Genomic DNA, 23,271 nt, shown 5'->3' with positions numbered 1-23,271 from the left:
ATTATTTCACAGACAGGAAATTAATTGTGAGGGTCTTATGCTCTCTGCTCATCACTTACATGGCACCCAAAATGTGCGTGCTTGGCCCAAATCTTCTGGAGGAAAGCTTTTGGTTTTCATTTGCTTTCCAGCCCTGAGCTTAGCACTTGACAAAGTGCCACCTCAGCAAAGGGCATGATTAGTTCTAATAAGACATAAAGACACTTTTCCTGCTATCACTTCAAAGGACAGGTTTCTAATAGTAAGGCAAACTAAAATGTATCACCTTTTAACTGTGAATGCACACTTTTCATTAGAGAAACTGATGATATGATGAGAATTTATGGGACTCCATAACCTAGTTTACATTTATGAGTATTTTGATCTTTGTCAGCAGAGCTGTCAGTGCTGAGGAGCTTGTGCCAAAGCAGAGGCCTTATTTATTTATAATGTAAGACTAAATATGTTGTCTCAGTTGATCAAAGCTTTGTCTGTTGTGGTTCTTAACTTTGGATGTATTTTATGTTTGGAATAGATAATTAAACTGAGAGTGATCAGTGCAGAACAAACAGAATAAAAAAAATAAATCAATTGCATAGATGAGTGTGATTCCCTGATTTAAAGCATTTTTATCACAACAGTTTGTTTCCAGTAATTCCACATTTATTCCTTCATGACTTTTTCGATAGATGGGTGAATTTCCATGAAATTCTCCAGTGGTCCTATGCCATTTCCTTTAGTGCCACCACAAGGTTGTCGTTTGTGAGTTTTAGTAAGATATCTCAACAACTACTGGATATTATTGTCATGAAATGTGGTTCAGACATTCAAGTACCCTTGCATTGTAATAACTTTGTTGATCACCACCTTTCATCTCACACCATAATCAAGTAAAACATTTGTGAATACCTGTAAAGATAATGAGATTCCCATCAGCCTCAGCTGTACTTTATGTTTAGTGCATAGATTTCTATTAAACGACTAGATAGTGAATGCAAAGATGGCGCCTATTCAGTCCAATGACAATTTGCTCGCCTGGCACATACCCCCCAAAAGTTTTTTAGCTTCTGTGCTAACTTCCTGGTTTTGCACAAGGAACCTAAAAAAGAAGGAAGGGTCATTATGTCACCAAATCTTACGTTGGTGCGAGACTGTCGTCCATGGGAGATGCACAGAGAGAGCACATATTCATAGTTCTTACTGACTCAATATTTTAGGTTATAGGCCTCATGAGGGGGATGCAGGCTACTGCTGGGGATTAATTTCAGGGAAAGAGAAAAAAAAGTTAGAAGTGTAGCTGTTTTAATTCATATTTTAATTTAAATTCAAATACTTTCATTGTTATTATCTATAAGGAAACACAAGTCTTTTCTATTTACTTTATAATTATAAAGGAAAGCTAATGAAACACAGTGCCAGATGTTGTGGTTTTATGCATGACAAGCCAAACAAAAGCCATAATAACCCACAACACACAGCCAATTGTATATATTTATTCCAATAATCTACAGAAGACATGCTGACTCTTTCTCCATCCCACATATCTTAAGACCCATAAAGACCTTCTTTAAAACCATTAACATGTTCCAGTATTTTCATCATACGTTCAAGTATAATAGCAAACATGTGCTAATGATGGAGAATGCATATTTAGCAACAAGTGTCATAAACAACTGGAGCAGCATTTACAGCCCCCTGCCCGAAAATCCCTTTCAAGTGCCATCTGAATATTCATTAGTGACTTGAAGATGTTCTAGAAATCCCCTTCTTAAGGATCACAGTCATACTCATCTCGTTAAATAACTGCATGAAAGTGTAATCAGCTGCACCTTTGAATGTAATGTTAAAGATGGGAGACTTTGCAAAACAGCTTTGATATGCATGATGGAATAAAGTGCTGACCCCTCATTCTTGTGCTTTGAACACAAGGCCTTGCTTATTAAAACCTGCCAAGGATCACCTTGTTGTCATTACATAAAGCTTTTTCCATAATCCATCTTTGAGCGTGGTGCCATTAAGTCAAAAGGCTATGATGTGCATAGTCAACCAGTCCTGTGAAGTCTATTTCTGGCCTACTATTGTCTAATTCATTTCAGCTACTTCACTGGTGAAGGTGTAGATCATTCAACCAACCACAGAGCCTGTCAAACTGTCAGCAGTTATGAAAGCAATTCACAGCAATCAAATGTCAAGCTACCAGTCGGACAGCGGAGGGGGAGAAGAAGAAGGCAAAAAAGAAATGAAAAGGTAATTACAGTGCAGAGTATTACAATATGATAATTTTGATACATTATGTAAAAAGCAAATCTTTTTCAAGGTTTGTTGCTATTTGGTACAAGAAAATATGCTCAACTATGTTCAAGCTCAATGAAGGAGATGGGAGGCCAGTTTATGCAAATGATGGTGCACTACCCCTTATTGCAATGAGTACATTTTTAAACATAAACATTTCATATACATACATATATAAAATAACTGAAACTTACATGGAAACACCAACCGTAAAGGTATCATTTGTAAGAAATGTCCAGAATTCGAAGGTTGCTCCAAAACTATAGGGGGCAGCATAATTGCCTCTCACTATACTCTTTAGCTGTAGTGACTAGCTGCCATAAGCAAGTAGATCAGGTATCTGTGGAGCAAAGTGGCCCAATCAGCTGATGGGAGTCTGCCCACAACGCAACCTCGGATCACGGTGGGTGTCACTGCCGCCAATAGGGCTCAGTCAGGTGGGCTCAGCTGCCCCTCAGTGAACATGGCTGGACAGAACTCAGCCTCTGAGACCAATAGATGCCAGTTTGAAGATGTGTACAGTATGGAAGTTATTTACAGTGGCTCTGACCAGGACGATTACTCCAGACCATATCTTAAAAGTTGGTCCTTTAACTGTTGTTAGTGTAATTTTGCTAGTATCACCCCTGTTCTATTCCATTGCTCTACAACAGGGGTAGATAAGGCGTTGCCCCCGAGAGCATGGTAGCCAGCAGTGAGCATATGAGTCGTCCGCAGGCTACCTTAAACCTGGACTGAAATGTAGGTAAACCGTCAAACTGTTGTGATTTGGTAAGGTTTAGCGTAAGTAGGTATGTTTAGCGTAGGTTAACGTAGGTATGTCACTTATGTAACGTGAGTACTTAACTTAAGCCTCTTATATAATTTAAGGTACTTTATGTATGTTGATTTACTTGCATTACACAATTTAAAAACAAATCATGCTTCACTCTTGGTCACTAACGGGAGGTAAACTCTGCTCTTACTGGCTTGAACTTTTCTCACTCTTACTTATACTACTGTACTACAGTTCAGCTTCAAGAGCTGACACTAGAGGGGTAGCTACAGCGTTAAACTCACGTCGGGCCACTGACCAGGCTGCTGTATTTGACGCGCTGGGAGTGAGAACAGGCTGGTATATTCTGACTTTTTGTAACACTATTGTGCAAAGTTATTAAGCCTTCAAGCCACTCCCTTATGTTATTGTAGTGCCCAAATCTAACGATTTCCTCCGAGGTGATGAGTGATGTTCTGAAGGGAAAGAATGTTTAAGCCGTGATATACTGATTGGGTATTGTTAATGAATTCAAAAGCATCAAACTCCCAGTAATAATAGCTATTTTACTTCCACTTTTTAGAGGTCTGGGTCTTCTCCCTTATGCCTGATGTGTAATAACACTCTGCTAAGTGTGAAAGATAAACACCTAATGCTAGAATAGACATTTTGTTAAATATGCACGTGTGTTGATTAATAAATGATTGGACATGCATAAATAACCCTTTCTTCCCAGAGCATCTCACACATTTGCATCACTGGCTGAGACTAATAGAAGGCGTCTTGCTGAGATACCCATGTCTCACTTCATTCAGCTGCCTCCCATGTGGAGCCTTCAGCGGGAAGTGACTCATTCCTCCTGCTCCTGTGTCGGTGGTGAAGAGATGAGCTGCATGACCCCAGTGCATGATTAATTAGCGATCATTATCCCATCTCCTCTCTCCTCAGTGGGTGCTGTGCTTTTGTCCTCGCCTTTATTACCATATCTTTTGACGTGACTCTGGGAATGTGTGAGTAGACGCAGAGGTCTGGCAGCGGCTGTCCGATATTTCGATCGGATGCTTTGGTGTTATTCTAACGATTCTTTCTTCACCATGAGACGAAGAAGGGAAGCAAGGGAGGAAGGAAACGTTCAGTGATTGACAGCAAGGGTGTGATTACATCGTTTTCAGAGGGGAATGAGCACCTGTGTTATTGTGCCACAGTTAAAAAGCTTATTCATGGAAAAACACAACTAAAGATTCCTTCAGTTTTCATGGACTGGTAGTGTATCTGTGACTGGCGTGGACACGTAGAGCAAATGTTGCCTTTATTAAAGACCTGAAATTTGGGGAATAAAAGTGGAAACTTGAAAAAACAACCAGCATTGAAATCATTGGCTGCACATACCATAGATTAAAAAGACAGCACCTTGTTAGTAGCTCAGCAGGAGTCCATTTAAAACTGCTAAGAGCATATTCTAATAACACATCTGAAAATGAATTGCAATGCTGCCAAAAACTGTAATGAAATGGGAGATTTAAGAAACTCGAAAACATGGCTTCAAATTTAATGCGTGAGCCTAATTATGATTTCATCTCTGGCATATGATGCGTCCTTGAAATATCTTCGATCTAAATATATGTTTTGTGTTTTGACGAGATTTAAATGTTTCAATTTTGTGATTTTCTTCTAGCCTAATAATCAGACTGAATCAACATTTGTTTCACTTCAATCATTCCGCCTTAAATGGTGTTCATGTCAGGCAGTTTCTGTTTGCAAGGGGTGGCTGTTTATTTTGCCCTTAACCAAGTGGTTGAGATATCATTTCCACCAATGTCAGTGGTTGCTTCAAACAGTTAACCTGATGGTATTCACAACGATAAAAACATGCTGATTTAAGAGTTGTATTTTGTATTTGTGCAGCTGCATCTCATCCATTTCTGTAGCCATTTCTTTCTGTTGATATTGTTAATAGATGTATCTAGGTAGCTCGCCATCTACGTAGGATGATGATGTCCCTGTAACTAAGGGTAACTCAACCAATTTAACACAATAATGTGTCTTAACAGGTCTTGGGGAGTATCACTGCATATGTGAAACAGTAATATATAGCCGTAAAACTGTATAATAACTTGCATAATTTCCAAGTTTAGGCCTTAGCAAACCCATGTAAACTATATATTGCATGTTTTGAAATTTCATTGGCTACATGATGTGTCAATCATTCAGTGGATTGTTTGTGAGTGGCTCTGGAGAGAGAGGAGGGAACAGAAAATGGGTCTCCTGTCCAGGCTATAACTTGTTGGCTGTTGTTGTAGGCTCTAGGGCGGGCATATAAGCGAAGAGAAGACAGTGTTTGTACGTTTGTCATTTTGTTTGATTGTTTGTTGATTGTACCTGCCTGATGTGGTTGAATCTGGAAATGATTTGCAAGAATCGAATCACAACAATCTTAGCTTTCTAAGGATGGCACAAGTACCTATTTAGACTGATGAGTTGTGTACATCGTCTTACCGTACCACACTGAACAATTACCTGAAATTTCTAACAGAGCAGCTGTTTGACAGGATTTTATTGTATCTGCAATAAATACATCTGAGGATGTAACTGCAGGGTCACTGTTCATCCTTGAGTGACATTCACACACACACGTGCACACGCACACACACACACACACACACACACACACACACACACACACACACCATTTCCTTAACAACTTCACTCTACGCACTCATGGGAAAGATGAGCTGTGCCTCTGATTTTGGAGTGCTCTCAGTCCAAGCGGTTGTGCTCAATAGCAGTGTCAGTATGCCCTGAGAGCAGACCCATCTCTTAACACTCACTCTGACTGCCACACACCTTCTGATTACCTTTCATCTGCTGCACTGCGGCTATCAGACACTCCAATTACATCCGCTAATGGAGCGGCCTCTTTTCCAACCCGGCCTTTCGTCTAGTTTGGTGTGAGGCAGCAGAGGTGAGAGAAAAGCTGGATTTAAAAAGAGCTGAATAATTGCAAGTCACGAGAGTGGCAGAGTTGTTGCTTTATGACTCATTAACGATGCAAAAAAATGGAACAGCAAATAATCAATTAGTGGTTTCGATGAACCATTAGTGGGTTTACTCATGCACAGCCACAGCTTGGTTACTAGAATCAACACTGGAGTCACACAGGAGAGTAATCTGCTGCTGCTGCTCCTCTTCAAACTATTAAACATGTTGTATTTTTGGAAACAGCCCAGTTTGTGATGTCACAGCTGGTGTTTATCATCTGTCAAAACCTGCAGAGGCATCACTGATAGGGCTGTGGCTACAAAATCAATATGCAGCCAATATTCTAACAGTAGTAGGCAGGATGGCCCCATAACATGCACCTTTTGAGTTTCCTGACTTAACATTTAGGCTATATTTATTATACTTAACTGAACACTTTATTTTTTTTTATTTTTTACGTAATTTCTAGATTCACATCCCAAGTAGTTTTTTTTTTTAGCTTCAGTGTTGCCAAGTTCTGACAATAATTTTCATTTGCAAGTAGAGATTTAAAGGAGCAATTTGTAAGATATGGTCAGAAATTTAGTTTAAAACACTAAAAAATGAACTCACATGTGTGGACATTACGTCAAAGACGTCTAAGTACTGCGTTGCGGAGATGTCTGAATTTAGCAAGCCATCCAGCTAGCAACAGCCCGTCCTGTCTTGTAATGCTTTACTGTACCAGCAACAGGTATGATAGCCCCCTGCAGTTGCTAAACATTATGTCTTCTTTTCATTTAAAGCATTTAAACTCAGGGATGGAGGATACACACTTTACCCTATAATATTGTTTGTATGTGCAAAGGCGAAGACTATATGACAGGTCACTACAAGAGGATTAATTACTTTTACTCAACAGTTCTACAGTGACGGGCTACACCACTCACTGCACTAAACACATTCCAGCTGTTAACCTGTGGATTATGGCTCCTTCTGAGCTGTCGTGGTTGTCGCTCCCGGGCAAAGACGATGAATAACTCCACTGCAAGTAGGCACACAACAGACAACTCACTCTAAAGTGGGGGCTCGTTGTGTGTGTGCCTGTGGGAGTCTATCACACTGCCTGCAGCCTGAGTGAACATTAAGTTAGGACAATTATAATTGTATCAATATAAACTTCATAGCTGTAATAACATGCATGACAATGACAAAATATCCTTTATAGCCTTCTTTTTTTACATGTTTGTCCAATAGGACAGATGTCTTCTTTGCCTTGACATTGTACATGAACACAGGGGGTGTAATCATCGCTGTGCCTCCCTCTCGAAACTCCAATAAAATCCTGTGGGCCATTAAGTCTACAATAATTACACAAGGCTCAGTTGATTTGTAAAGACATTTTAACGTGATGTCAACACATGAATCGCACCATTTCCTGCCATTACTTTACAGCATCCTGGTTAAGGGTGACTGAGGCTCCTCTGGATTATGTCAGTGGTATTTACTGTGATACTGTAGCAGCACTCACACGAATAATGACACACAAGCACAACTAGTGTTCCCTTCAGATCCAGACTCCTGCAGAGATCGGTCTGGGAGGTTAATGTAGGACGAGACCTCTTTGGACAACACGGAACCAAAGAGTTTCCGCCGACTGAGGCTGCTCTAAAGGCTGCGGGATCTTAACCTGGCCGTGGGAAACAGAACCCAGAGATACACATGGATGATTCACCACTGAATGGACTGCATTTGTCAATAATAATCTTTTATGATATAATTTGAAAAAATACAATGTGGGGATTTTTCACATTCACACTTCATCTCCTCGTGATTCAGAAAGTTTGACCTAATAAAGACAGAGTAGAAACATTTTTGATTTTCATGTGACTGATGATTTGCCTACAGGCTGCATCCAACCTCAAGGAGGCCATGCTATTTATAAATAACAGAGTAACATGAATATATATAGTTTATCTTTAAATCTTTCTTTAGATATGTTGGGAAATATGCTCATGTGCTTTCCTTATGAGAGTTAGATGAGGAGATCGATTCCACGCCCATGTAGATATGAAGCTACCCCTAACAGCCTGTTAATTTAGCTTTGCGTAAAGACATGGCTCTGTGTAAAGGTAAGATAATCTGCAAACCAGCACTTCGACAAAACACAACACATTTTTGGTTTTGCAGTCCTGACTACGGAAGCCCAAAACGGTCATGGGTCAAACATATTATGACCTCCATTTTCAATTGTAATGAGTTAAATTTTATTTGTTTTTCAAGGTCACAAGTTATTCATGTCATTATTACAGAATGACAAATGTTGTTTTCCTGAGACATACTGCTCTGCGGGCTGGGTTTTGGGAGTTTCGGTGGACTTACAGTAGCCATAATGTAAATACCTCATATCAAATCAATAGGTAAAACATTTAAATGGCAAAAGTTCATCAAAAGTTCACGTGGTTTGCTTTGAAACTCCCAAAACTACCCCACAGAGCAGTGTGTATGTCATGGTCCTCTCTTGTAAATCTTATGAAGTTGTTTTTTCATGATTAATTATCTCATTATCTCAGGAAAACAACATTTGTTATTCTATGATGATGACATAAATAAGTCTAGGTTTTCCATACTTGATGTCACTGTGAGGCTCTGAGACAACAAGGGGAGACCCCTGAAAGTCATTTCACCTGTCTAAGAAATAGTCAATCTCTGTAAAACACAAACTGAAGTTTTTTCACTTGGATTTTTGCAGATTAAACAAACCAAATATTGTTAATAAGTGAGCCAGCTACAGTTTCTATTTCGCCCTTTACTGTTTTTAAGCTAAATTAAGCTTTAACTTCTCATCTAACTCTCTGAAAAAGTGTATTTTCTAAAATGTCACATAATTTATTCAAAAGACACACATTGTAATTTGGATTTAAGATACAGCAAAACAGGGGTCCTCAACATTTTTCAGGCCAAGGACCCCTTATTACATATTTTATATAAAATTCTATTGTATATTAAACTGCCATGTTGGCAGCAGTCATTGCATGGCTAATATTAGGCATGTTGGCCTCACCCTCTGAGGTGGAGAGTATGTCAGAATCAAAAAGCATCAACAAGCAATAAGCTCAATAAGTTAAAAAAAAACAAAAAAAAAAACATTGTGGCTTACAAGAGAATCCGCACACTAGCTGAATCGTACGCCGTTATGGATAGGTGCTGCGCAGCATACGCATGGTTTAAAACCAGTTTAACCACAAAGTTTTAGTGTTCCACTCTGGCCCAATGTTGCACATTGCTATCTTTTCGATGTGAGTATCCAGTTATGCAAATGAAACACAAAATGATCATGAAACAGCAGAAAAATCAACACTGTCCTCTCACCCAATAACCTCTTTGGAAGATGTATTTGCTATTATGGAGCTGCTTAGCCCTTCATATGCTTACATAATATGTCTTTGTGAGTTACTCCAGCTATAAAACCCTGAGCATCAGCAGGCAACAGGATATCCTGCTGAGAAATGTGGCAGGGATAACAGCTGTGCCTTACTTCTCTCGGCTCGCTCGATCATGTCCGATGGCACTGAAGCTTTCAGCGCACAGTCACAGAGCAGAGTGGGGCCATTATACACTCTCCCCACCACTTCCATCTGATGGAAAAAAAGGTTGAGACCATCCGACCAGCGCTGAGAGCTGCCGCACTGACAGACCATGGCCAGACAAAAGTGAACCTATCTGTGCCGCAGCTCTCCTCTCTGTGGGAAGTCTTTGACATCTCCAGCCAGCTGTGCTGCAGACGAGAGCTTCTTCCATCATGTTTATCGACTGGGAGCTGTCCTCTAATTGAAAAGAGCTGGAATGGAGACTTTCAGTTTGACTCCCACTTCATGAATAACTCATCGATAGCTTTATGAATAACTAATCAATGATTCTGAGTCAAAGATCAGACAGTCATCCTTGCAGAAATTAGACGGAGGAAAATACCCCAGACTCCACCTCATTAAAGATTGAATTGTAAATATCACCTTACCATCTGTTCACACTACAGGCAGGAGCATATCTACACTCACTGGCACAAACAAGTGTCTTAAAATACACCGGTTCAACTGGATTTGTGGGGAAAGTCCCGAACAACAGCTTGGCTTTAGTGTTTAGATGAGATGAATGGGCTCACAATGACCTTCTGCTTGATACAACTGTGGCATCATAAACGCTGGTAAGTGAGCCGGCTATTTGTATGCGCAGAGAAGAGAAAGGACAACGGTAATAATGATGAGTCATGTTTACGAAAGTGGAATGTTTCTGGGAGCCAAATACTTCACCCACCACCACTTCACTGCACACACACACACACACACACACACACACACACACACACACACACACACACACACACACACACAGGGTGAATAGACTAGTGTTACAATAATAGTTACACAGAGTGTTTCCCTGGTGTGAATGTGTGTCATGAATGTTAAACAGAGGTACAGTACTGTTATCCCATAATGCATAAGTAAAACTACAAAACAGCAAAGGTTTTACTCTTTAATAAGGAATACGATCTGCATGTATTAATGCTAAGTAGTTAGCTAATAAACTGTTAATAACATCCATTTATTAACAAACTAGGTGGATAAAGCATTACGAAAATAATTATTCACCCAACTTAGAGTCTGCAGCACTGCTAGCAGCACAGTGCTATTTAGTTTAGTCTGTTAGCACACTAACATTTGTTAGCTAACAGCAAACACAAGGTCTTGCAGAGCTTAGGCTGATGAGAATGTTTCTTGCAGGTAGTTGATCATGGACTAAGCTTTGGTGATCTGATGACATTTCATCTCACCTGCAGCTCAGAGTCATAATATCTTCTCTGGGGAAGCCAACCTACTAGTGGCACTGCAGAAGAAGTCAAGTGATCACCAAAGTCAGCAGGACTTTTCCTCTGGGGACCAGGAATGTACGCACAAAATTTCACAACAATCCATCCAATAGTTGTTGAGACATTTCAGTCTGGACCAAAATGGTTGACCAACTAACAAAGTGAGAGCTGCACTGCTAGTATGGCTAAAGAATGAAAAAGCCTCTAGTTGTGTCTACCAACCCTTTATAACAGGGTTTTTTAACAACGACCCCTGAGTTGATAGAGAGGTGGAGCAGAGACCCATTGGTACATATAATAAATATATATTTAATATTGTAGAATATTATGTAAAATGATGCTGCATATTAAACGTTAGGCTAGCTTGCTCACGTGATTGCACTTGGAGTCATGGGTTGTCTATTATGAATGCTGCATAAATGTAACTTCTTTTAACCAATGTATCTTTGCTGATAAAACGCTGGATGTTATGTTAATGTGTATTTTCAGATGCATTCAAATTTTTCATAATAAAATCAGACTAATTTGACAGCCCCCACTGTAGTTATTCTGAGGACCCCCTTTTTAAAGAGACAACCTCCTTTGTAAAATATGCCTTAGAAACCCCAAAACCAAAATGCATAAATAATACAAATTTTGATATAAATTAGATGGTGATGGGGGCCGTGGCGGTCAGACCTGGAGGTGGTCTAGACTGGAAAAATATCTTATACAGTGGAGGTTAGGTAGTATCATCATATAGCTGCTGTCACATAAAAACCTTGTAAATCCTGTGAAGATTTTTGTAATCATTTGACAAGATTTTGCATGTCCTTAAGCACAGGTTATTTAGATTTGATGACATTAGCGCACTTTGTTAGACATCCATTAAAAAATCAGAGTGCAATTGTCTGTTTGTCAGCAAGTCCTGAAATGAGCACTTATTAGAGATGCAAGACTTTTGTTAGATACCAGAAGTAGGACTGGAGCAAACACAGTTGAAAGAGTAAGCGTTTGATTATGGCCAACAATGGCTTATTAATGCATGCCTAAAGGGTTCAGGATCTGACAGCAACAACTGCAGAATTTACAAACAGTTTATTATGATTCAGAATCCCAATGACGATGCAGACACCCACGGCTACTCTTTTAAGAGTCCAAACACAATCAACAGGTTTGTCACTTGGTGAGAAAGCTATTGGTAAAATCACCAATGAGTTACATACGCCAATATACAAATTAATTTAAGTCGTAACTAGGTTTGGAATGTAGGAGTATAAAGTTAAAATCGTCACATGTTGGACTTTGCCTTTGGGAATAATTAGATTTATTACATTTAAGACACAAACATGGACAGGACAAAGACAAACGGCTTGAAATACATGCTGAAATAAATGAGGTAACATTTTGCTGGTTGAAAAAAGATAAATATTTTCTTCAGTCATTTAATAAATACACTTTACAGTACATGGTTAACACATTGTACACTCAACACATACACATAGTTGACAGTAGAATAAACAGTAACTGTATGTGGACACAGAATTAGTCTCTTGTCATATAATTGATGAATTACCTGATGAGTGATATTGCATTGAAGGAAAACATTTAAACAGATGTTACCTCTCCCTGGGAAAGGGAACTAAGACCTGTCAGCTGCAGCGACACAATTATTGGTTTACATGGCAACATTTTGACCTTTAACTGTCGCCCGAGGTACTTTAATGAAGAGCAACAATGAATAAACCAATAAGGGAGAAATAATCCAGTTAGCAGGGTCCTCTGTTCCATTGTCTCACCATAATGCTGTAAAGCTCCTCTACATGTGAGCAGTCCATATCTCCGACTGCCTCAGTAACAGGACAGTGCAGCTACAGTGCCACCACGTGGTTGCGGCTGAATGACAGATATGCCCTGGCTTGCTCGACTGTGTGGGAGAAAGGTCTAAACAAGACCCACAAACAGATCCATGAACACATGCTGTGTCCATGTGGCAAATAATGAGGCTTTTTATACAGAGGGAAGGCAAAAAAAGCAAGTCGCAGCAACTGCAGCCCTACAGCTGAGTGTTCAGAATCTAAAGCCATCCTCTCCTTAAAGTGAGAATGAAAGTAAACTGGCACCGAAAACCCTGATGTGTGTGTCAGTCATTGATTGATGCCCAGGACGTGACACGAAAAGTTCATTATAAAAACATTCAAACCAAAACAAAGGATACTCAGCAATACTGATAATGACACTTAAAAAGAGCTTTGTGAGAAATTTCCACAAAGTAACAGCTATTGTCATTTTGGGTGGAAAAAAAATATGATGTGCTGAAGGCTTTGCTTTGCAAAACAGCAGTAAATGCAGTGAAAACCAGTCATGGGATTGAGAAACCAGCTGCATTCAAGTCTGAGCCTCAACTCTAACCCAGCATTTTCCTTCCACATTCACAAACATGCACGATTCCTATTATACACCTGCTAACAGCTGAGAAGGACCGAGCAATGATACAACAACTAAGTCTATTTTTACAGTCAGTAAGATAATGATAAAATGGGTCATATCTGTGTCTTTTATTGGTGATCTTGGCTCAGACTGTTTTAGGTGGGGTTCAATTACAGGGTTTTAGTAGTGACCCCATCACCCTGTGGTGAGCCTTTTACTTTTACCTAAAACTGAAATAATCGTGCCATCATGTGCTGAAAAGTGATGAACAAGTTTGAATCTGTACGATGGGGTCTCTAAACTAAAACATATTGTGACTTGACAGCATTGAAAGCAGCATGTTGTACATTTTGACATTCAACATAGATTGAACTGTTACATGTTTCAAAAAAATATTCAGAATTTGAATGATGCAATGAAACAACCATAAAAACAATACTGCTGATCCACCATGTGAGTGATCATGGAAAGCAAATAGCGATGGCATCTAATGTTCTTGTCAGCTTTTAAAAAGTCAAAACAGTATCAGTACATCCACCAGGAGAAAGCAACCGTTACTTCAATTTAAATCTCAGCCTAATGTGCAAATGTGATATCACTTTAACTTGCTATCTACGACAACACTTGCAGAGAATATAGAGTAATGTGAACTGGGGCGACAGAATCAGCTGAATCATTCCATCCAAAGTACTCCGATAATAAGATCGGATTTTAAAGTCTTTGTTCTTCACAAGTGTCTGCCAACGAGGAAAGAAGGGAGTACTGGTTGATTTAAGGATTACACTGGACTAGAGTCCAAACTTTGAATGACTCATGAATCATGAGTCAACACACTTACTCACCTCTGGTATGATCATATGTAAGTCAATGGTGGGAGTCGTACAGTAGAGTCGTTTTTAGAATTACTTGAAGTTACTTCCGACAGTTTCATGAAGTTTATGAAGAAGGCTTTCTCCTCTTCCAAACAAACTTTCATAACGCTCTTGGCAAAATTACGACTCCTAATCTCTCCAACAGAGCTGGTCAGTGGCTTCTCGGAGACATTAGATTTCTGAATGTATTATAACTGTACACATGTAACAGGGTTTTGCCTGGAAATGAGCATGCTCAGAACAACCCCTGCCTGGATAAATAAACTTCCAGCTGCACCTCTGACATGTTCGAGGAGCATCTGCTCGGCCACTTGGAACAGACTGTGGACACTGTGTGGCAGAGAACAAGTTTCCTGTCAGTGGTGTTGTGTAGGTGGTTAGTCCAGGGGAACCTCCGCCACGCTGGGTAACATGAAAGCTGTGGCACGCTTCGATTCCTTCATCTTGTCCAGGCCGAAGAGGAGGTCCAGCTGGGTGACTGGACGCAGCCGCTCCTCGTCGACGGGTCTGGGGTGAAGGACACAAGAAGTCAGAGGTTGTACAGAGTACACAAAAACAAGCTGGGTCACAATTCCATACTGCTCACTTGTTTACTGTATGTACTATATGGCAGTCTTTATAGTGTAATGTCTTTTAGCAGTATATAAGAAACTTCAGGTTCCCTCATCAGTGGGTTTTTTGGATGAGTTGGACGCCTGGTCTGTGGTTAACACAAGCTTAAGATGTTTTCATGTTTTGCTCTTCAACATAAAATAGGTCAGGAAGCTTTTTGGTTACAGTGACGCTTTTTTACTTCTGGTGATTAATTCAGGCTTCATAAATCATAAAAGAGGTGTTCATCTGTGAAGATTATCTTGCTGAACAAAATGTGGAAGTATCATATACTTGTGTTTGCCACAGAGCTAATTTTCTGCAATACCCAAAATCCAAATAAAAAACTCTCATAGGCTTTTTGTCGTGGGCGATGCCGACTTCAGGGTTATCCTTCAATAAAATGCCTCATCCCTGCCATACTCTATTATCCAGTAACAACTGCACACCTGGTCTAGGTTGACTAGTGTTTCCCTCATGTCTTTGTTCATTAGACTCTGATGAAGACACTTAAACTGTTTGCACAATTAAAGGCTGCCAGTCAATCAGTGTGCTACAGTCGCTTTTTTTCCCCCTTGTGAGGAAATCAAATAATGCTTGTGCTGCCGGACATCAACCAAAATTTAGACTGCCACTTGTAATTAAACTCTTCTAAATCTCTTTGAGAAACTGTTTTTTTCTTGTTTTGTTTTTTTCCTTAAGTGCTCCTAGATCTTTTTCACCTCCATCCAGTGTTTTAGTTATTTTTCCACCTGTGAGCGGCATTGGCATTGTGAGAGAATAGTGTACATCAACAACCCACTCAAAAATACAGGGGAATTTGGTATGCATAGTGATGGATTTGTCACTTTTCCAGTGTGAACACGACATACTCATAACCATCAAAACCAATTTACATTACATACAAATCAGACTTTGAGTTTAGTAATATTCTCTGCTTCCCTATATTCCTTCAAAACAACAAACTGATGCCTCGTGTCATAACTGCAGTGAGCTCAGCTATGAGTTTAGTGTTTAGAGTGCTGAAAAGAGAAAGTTCAAAACATTTCTTCTTTTAGCAATAATGCCTTGCTCCGAAAAAGGGTTTCAATAGTCGCTTAGCAACAGCTCAAGCATGGGTTACACAGATCAGATATTTTGCCTTTTATAAAATGTAAGAAACCATCCAGTTACTATCTGACACTGTCCAACTGAATGGCATACAGCACTATGTGAAGGTAATCAACATTCCAATAAATATATATGTGAGGAATCATTATAATTTTAATTTGTCTAATACTGCCTCAAAAGCTTGAATGTTTTGTCAAGAAAACGGAGGACAAAGCTTAATTAGTGGGAATATTTAGTCAAATTTAAAGTTAGAATAATACTGCTATCAGCTTACAAAAACCCACACTGGTCTAACCTCAAACTGTTAAGGGCAGGTGCAGCAGTTAAACAAAGAGATGCTCAGCGGAGACAAGGGCTATGAAATCTTGTGGGTGTTTGAAAATGAGTCATACTTTTCCTCCTCCTGGCCGTCCTGTAGCTGCTGGGCGATCTGCCTCATCTGCTCCTTGCGGACGTAGTCGCGGACTCGGTACATGGCAGCATCGCGGCAGAGCTCCCGGAGGTCGCTGCCGGAGTAACTCTCTGTCTTCTCAGCAATCTCCTTCAGATTAATGGCGTTGCTCAGCTGAGCAGAAAAGCAGGACAGCAGTATAAGACATTTACACAGAATGAATCTGTTAGCTGTCACTGGTCTGGTGTTTAATGTGATTTGACAGAGAAAACACAGGTGTGAAAATGACTTTGAGAGCAACAAGAGTGCATTCAATAAAATCATTTCCTCCACATGTGACTACGATGAAAAGAAAACACAACTTACGTTTTCTCCTGCTAAAATCAGCCTCAGGATGTCCTGTCTTTGTCTTGTGTTCTGCAAAGAAACAAGGACAGCAGTTCTTATTATAAAAAAACAAAAAACAGCCTATTAATCAAGAGTGTTTGATTCTTGTACTCATTTACTATTTTCTCCTGTTAAGCATCAACAGCTCAAATAAATGTATGTTTGACATGATAAGGGACTGTTTACTGTAGTGGAAAAAGATTGCGAGTGCTTTTTGTGGTTTGGCCAGCAGCCACGAGACAATCTGAGACACACAGTTCAGTGTGTTTAAGCTCTGCTCCTTTACTTTACGAGTAGTACAAAGCACTAACAACATGGTATTTTAATCACTAGAGATTAGCTGGTGATGTTGAAAGAATTGTACAGTGGGTACTAGAATTCATTATCTGTAAATAGAAGCTCATTCTACGCTTTCACATTTTAATGTATCTGCTCCGATTTATTTGCCCCATACATTCTAAAAATATACATTTCATAAATATAAATATAAGTTATAAAAACTATCAATACAAATGTATTTATGTGTATTAATTTAGATTACATAGGGGAAAACTGTGCTTGTGTGTGTGTGTGTGTGTGTGTGTCTTACTGGCAGGCCAACGTGAAAAGTGGTGGGCATCCGGCGCAGAATGGCTGGGTCCACATCCTGTGGCCTGTTTGTAGCTCCCATCACCATCACCTGTAATCATAAGAATCCCGATGTGAATACATCATGCTGACAAATCTACCAGCTGCATTCATCTTCAAACACAGCACAGGCACCATGTGAATAGGCACTATTTTCTATATGCTTTTTTTTTCCAAATACAGCTCTTAAGACACATTAGAGGTCCCATCCAGTCCCTACTAGTTACTTAATCTGGTATGTACATTACAGTGTAAGAACGCGCTCTGGTTGTGTAACCTGGGTGGTTGAGGAGGTATCCATGCCGTCCCACAGGCTCATGAACTGGGCCTTCATCATGGCTGTGGCCTCGTGGTCCAGACTGGAGCGGTTCCTCAGAAATGACTCTAACACACAGGAGACAAGGAGGAAAAAAACAAGGATGAAGAAAGAAATTACACAAAACACTTGAGAGCAGACGAAGAACAGGCTGATATCAGTTTGGGCAATTTCATGGGGATGAAATAGGATTAGACTGATTTGCTTGTATATTAGCCTGAAAATGCCCCTTTAATAAAGAATGGATTTCTGTCTGTCATGATTTTCTACACCAGAGGTGTTTAAACTGTGAGGGGGAGTGAAGGTTGGGGTGCTTCTGAAAACAACAGCAGTTGTAGTAGCAGCACCAGCTGTGACAAACAGCTCTTTCAGCCACCCAAATTACTACTTAGTGCCTGGTTACTGCAATTTGCAATAATTGCACTCCTTCCAGGATTCCAAACTCAGTGACATCACAGCTCACAATCACAATGCACGTATTTAGATTCTGTGTGACTGTCCGAGGATATAATTATCTCTGATGTCCATTCTCAAATAAAGATTCATAAATCCACTTAGAAATCATAAAAAAGGCTCCTTATAACTCCAGGACGTTATATATATTATATATATATTATAGGTTTTCTTCAGTATGAATGTAATCCAGTGATACTTTTCTTTAATTCCATGAGTACACTGCAAACAAGAACTGCTAATAGCTGATTTGGCACACATTCAATTGTGTCAATTTGCCAAAATGTAAACAAATATAGGGTAAATTAAAACAGAGCTTAAGCTGTAGTCCACAGCATAACTCATTGAATTGAGGCCAACATTATACTTTCTGTTTGCATCATGAGAACTATAGTTTGGATACTCAGACATTACTAAGTCGTAGGAGGGGTGGGGGGTTGAAGGGAGGAATGGGGTGCAGTTGTCTCAATTCTGTCCTAGACTGCCAGAGAGGACATTATGATTGAACTTGACAGTTTCAGGGTCGACAGTCTGTAAACAGTGTTTTGAAGTCTGACTCACTATGCTTTAAGGAGCTGCTAACCTCTAAAAGAAATGTCATTATTTTGGTGTTCAGTGCTGCTTTAGCCTGACAAGAATACAATTCTGAAAGGAAGCAATTTGATTTTTGTCTAATGAAAACTGTCAAAACATCGAAATATTATTTAAAGCTAATTTCTGCTTGAAAGGGTGAAGATAAATCACATCTAACAGTTTAATAAAATCACATTTTCAAAGTTATACTTTTGACATGAGCTCACCAATCTCATCGATGAAGATGATGCAGGGCTGGATTTTGACAGCCAATGAGAAGACAGCAGCAGTCAGCTTCTGTGATTCGCCATACCACATGTCTGTCAGCGTGGAGGCCTGAAGGTTGATGAACTTGCAGCCTGAGGCTTTGGCTGTTGCCTTGGCGATCATGGTCTTCCCACATCCCGGAGGACCGAACAATAAAACACCTGCAAGAACAAAATGTTCAAAGAAAAAAATATGGTTATTCAAGCACTTAAGTTCTTTTAACATCCCTGCCTATATTATTCAAAGGTATTCAATACTTGTATATCTATAAAATATACTCTGAATGAAGAAGAAAAAAAAATCTACTATTTTTTTTATTATTATTTTTTATAGACTTGATTGTTTACAGGAGAGTTCCAGTATTTTTAAACCTGGGTCCTATATTTACATGTGTGAGTGTGATCTTATTATTTAACAAAAGGTTATAACTCTGTAGAAATAATTTCCATTGTCAGACAATTAATATAACAACCTCAGCCTGTCAGTGGCAAGAACAAGCATTTTTAATGGATGTAACCTTGATTGTGGGAGATGCCCCAAAGATTTACAGTGCAGCCAATGCAGCGGTGTCAGGGCTGCCAGCTGAGGCCATCTACTGGACCGATCAAAAAACTAAGTATGAATCATTTTCACACCCAGACATGTAATTGCAGGGCCCAGGTTTAAAAATACTAGAATTCCCCTTTAACTCAGGACAACCATTACTGGCAACAGTGGGGAGATTTATTTTCCCTTTCTTTTTCTTCTTTAACACATGTACTAAAATGGAAAATTTGGTCAAACTCATCGCATAATAATGTACATGATATAAACAGAGACTAGAGACTAGGAGCAGAACTGGGTTCCCAAAGCAACTAATTTTAGAGGTTGACTCATCCCGAAATTCTGTGTAAAGCTTTGTGCCAAACAGTAAAAGCTCTCAACAGTAAGTAAAGTATTCTTCTAAGTGACAAGCTGCCAAGTGCATAAATCATGTCAGATGCTTCGTGGCACGTAGCTCTAGATGGAGGCAGAATGCACTGGATTGCTTTCTAACAATAACGAGGAAGTGAATGACTAAGAGACAAACTGATGACGTTCAGAACAACTTTAAGTGTCTGTAGTTTGTCAAAGTCATGAACATTAAAACCTCGTTTTTATGTCGTCTAGCTACTGATGCACTTAAACCCACATTATTAGCATTCATAACAGAAAGTGTAGTTTGTAATTGTAGAAGCTATTTGGTTCTCACTGTTGTGGCTCTTTAGAAATACATATTTACCATGCAGTTAAAAGGCTGACTGTCTTCAGAACTTTGAGAGTCTTGGGTTATAACAGTGTACCTTCTTATTTACACTGTCCCAAAATTCTAGGTCAATCAATGGTCTTCATTTGCCAAATCAGTCCCCTGACCTAAATTTCAGGGCCTGGTAAATCAAGTTAAGAAACCAAGCATCTGCTGACAGTATTAGCAAACTATCTATGTCAGACTATTTTTTTGATCTATTTATTGCGAAAATGGGGCATGCAAGAAAGATTTTTCCTTCTTACTGCTCCTTTTCAATCATGAAATGTGTATTATTCGGTTTCCCATCTCATCCGGAATTGAAATAATAAATGACATAAAATGAAACTTTCTATTTTCTTAAATTGAGTGAACATGTGTTAGATAAAATCTGTTGGAATTGCAGCTTCTCTAACGTGGAAAAAGGAAACGCCACACAAAGCCAAAACAACAAACTTCGACCAAATACTTTCTAGAAATACAAGAGATTAAATAATGGCAGGTACCAATGTGTAGTGTTCAAACCATTAATACATCACTCACAATTACTATAAGAAGTTAGCTTATCTTGTTTTATATAGTTAGCATTAATTAAATGTTGTACCTTTAGGAGGCTGGAAGAGTTTGGATCCAGCTAAAAGGTGTCTTTTCTGAAAGGGCAGGATGACTGTGTCTTGCAGCTCGTTTATAACCTCATCCAGACCTGCTATATCTCTCCAGGACACCTGCAGGGAAGCAGAGTACTGTGAAAATGTCTGTCTGTGAAACTACAATGATAAAAAAAAAACGTTAAAATGTCATGACACGTTATAATTGGATCATCAGGGGTGGAAGATTACAGCCGTTACCTTCATGGTTTGTGGATCGACTAGGTGAGATGCAATGTTCATCTCATACTCTGTAAGTTTGACCCCCTCAACACCAATCCTCTTCATCAGCTGTTCTGCCTGGAGACATAAGACACACACATCAGCTAAAGACACAAGAAGGGAACGGAGAGTGTGCAAAATGCTGCTCCAGTCACTCCTTTTATTTTTTAACCATGTCTGTTACACTGATTGCAGAGAACCTCGACAAATGGCTACATCGACTCTGAGACTAATATAAGTCATGGTTATGTGCTTTATACCCTTTTCTTGGCTTGGCTTTTCTGTTTGGAGGTAGGGTCCATTGCATCCACAACCCATTTGATGCTGTAGTAGGTCGCTGCACCAAAGATGGTCAACCTCAGCAACATGCCCACCACTTCATTCCTGGACAAGGGCCGCATCAGGGCCTCTCTGGGGAGATCTTTAAACAGCATCTCTGCTGGCTGACGTCAGTCCATTGGCTGGAGAAATATGTAGGGAGCAGACACATAACACAGACAGAAACAAAAAAATGTACGTAGTTAGTGTGCTCAGTTTAACTACATGCAGGTCACCAGAGTGACCTGCATGTAGAAATGGCCATTAAGTTTGCATCATAATTCTGTCTGGTGCAAAGACTCACACATTGCCTGATTTAACATTGCTTTGTGCATTCCTACATTTTAATGGAAATATTTCAAGAGTGTAAATAACGTTAAAGCCACACCAGATGTTCTTGGATGATCAATCCCAAAATACAGTACACCTTGAATGGCAGTGAGGAGGGTTAACCGAATCATTGAGTTAAAATTTAATTAATATAACATACTGCTTGTTGGATAAGACATATGCCGAATTGAAGAGTGGTTCTTGGTGATTCGCCATAGACTTAAGTAATCTTTTTGAGATATGAATTTTAACATACGTGCAGTATAATAACAATTTCTTCATTTTGTGAATGAAGGTTTGGCGTAAGATAACAGTTCTATCACTCAAAAGCTAACCCATCTGTGATTTGTGTATGATACTTGTTACAATGGCTATTTGAGCATGTCATTTACATACAACACAAGTCGATATTTTACTGTAACAGATAAATCCTAAGCACTCTTCAATGCTATACCATGGAAGAAACCGTTTTTATTCATAAACTAGCATCATCGGGCAGGCTAAAGCTAACACAGCTGCTACTAGCTAGCGAGCATCAAACTGTCACTGTAGCATTGAGACGTTTTGATGTAAACCTGAGGGCTAAACACATTTCACCCTCCTCTGCATGCTGGCACACACACATTTGACACCCCTCGTAAGATAAAAGACAAAATAATCCAACTTACTAAAAACGTGAACCAACAGAAATGAAACTAAAATGTCAAAACACTTGCATCGAAGGTGCGCCACGTTTTGCAGCTCGGGCAGGAACAAACGCCTCAGTTCCGGAATTCTTTTCATTCCCCCCTGTTCACTGAGCAGGCATGTAATTCATACAGTCAGCCACTGGATGGCAGAGCGTGCACGCAGATGATGCACATATCAGCACCATGGACAGCAACTGTAGAGGAAGAAAAATGTGGTTAAAAGATTTTGGATTAGGAATCTGGAAACCATTTTTTTTTTTTTTACCAGTTATTCAATGTCCATCAGGTGAAACATTTGAGCCAGCTTGAAAGTGAGTGAAGATGAGCGACTTGGAGATTGTTATGAATATCAAATATCAAATGTATACACATACATTTTTTTTTTTTACTGTAAGAGGATAGATGTTAAATTAATTAAATCTCTGTCACTAAATATCAGAAATTAGGTCAAGGATTTTGGAGGAACACATTTATCTTACGTCATTTATGTCATTATATTTATCTCATGTAACATTCATCCTAAAATTCTTAGTTTACATTTTTTTTAGCATATATCCAAGATATACTTTAAGCTGTTTTGAATTAATGTACATTTTTGCCTACCATGCAACAGAGTTTAAGACATTACTTTGCCTTTTAAGCAGATCCATGCTGTGGATCTGTCAACTTGACTGGGATTGGACACCAAACACCCAAGCATGTCCTGGGGTAGGCTACATGCAAATGCACCCAATTCTGGAGGATGACTCAAATCTGAGGCCCTAATCTGTGTTTGGTTTCCAGTCATTTCCAGTGCTGTCTGATAATAGATAATTCAGTCTTCCAACAGCAGCCTCAAAGATAAGGCTGGAACAAATGGGCTTCTCCTGCTTGCAGTTTATCACACATGGGCCAAAGGGAGTGTTAATTGTCACAGATTGTGAGCTAAATTTTAAAACGCTGTTACAGCTGGTAT

At 39.4% G+C, this 23,271-nt stretch overlaps 1 protein-coding gene across 1 annotated transcript; it reads right to left on the bottom strand.

Moving 5' to 3' along the window:
• Positions 1-12,145: 12,145 nt before the first annotated feature.
• atad1a (ATPase family AAA domain containing 1a) lies at positions 12,146-22,365 on the bottom strand. The gene is made up of 10 exons (XM_073465320.1): positions 22,296-22,365; positions 21,240-21,440; positions 20,959-21,057; positions 20,715-20,835; positions 18,807-19,007; positions 17,515-17,621; positions 17,200-17,289; positions 16,590-16,640; positions 16,225-16,397; positions 12,146-14,638 (listed from the first exon to the last, which is right to left on the bottom strand). Exons 2-10 carry the CDS (start codon positions 21,411-21,413, stop codon positions 14,509-14,511), a joined length of 1,146 nt encoding a protein of 381 aa, XP_073321421.1. The 5' UTR covers positions 21,414-21,440; positions 22,296-22,365; the 3' UTR covers positions 12,146-14,508.
• Between the last annotated feature and the right edge of the window lie 906 nt (positions 22,366-23,271).

This window comes from Pagrus major, chromosome 5 (genome assembly GCF_040436345.1).
Source record: "Pagrus major chromosome 5, Pma_NU_1.0".
Taxonomy (NCBI): domain Eukaryota; kingdom Metazoa; phylum Chordata; class Actinopteri; order Spariformes; family Sparidae; genus Pagrus; species Pagrus major.
Note: the sequence above shows the minus strand (reverse complement) of the source record. Positions and strands in the feature narration are given on the sequence as shown.

What these genes read in the sequence shown, in the direction of transcription:
- atad1a (XM_073465320.1), bottom strand. Translation starts at nt 21,413, where the DNA reads ATGCTGTTTAAAGATCTCCCCAGAGAGGCCCTGATGCGGCCCTTGTCC. An exon ending in ATACCTCCTCAACCACCCAG is followed by an intron (nt 17,290 to 17,514) that starts GTTACACAACCA and finishes TTATGATTACAG; the next exon opens with GTGATGGTGATGGGAGCTAC. An exon ending in CTTTTCACGTTGGCCTGCCA is followed by an intron (nt 16,641 to 17,199) that starts GTAAGACACACA and finishes GTTTCTTTGCAG; the next exon opens with AACACAAGACAAAGACAGGA.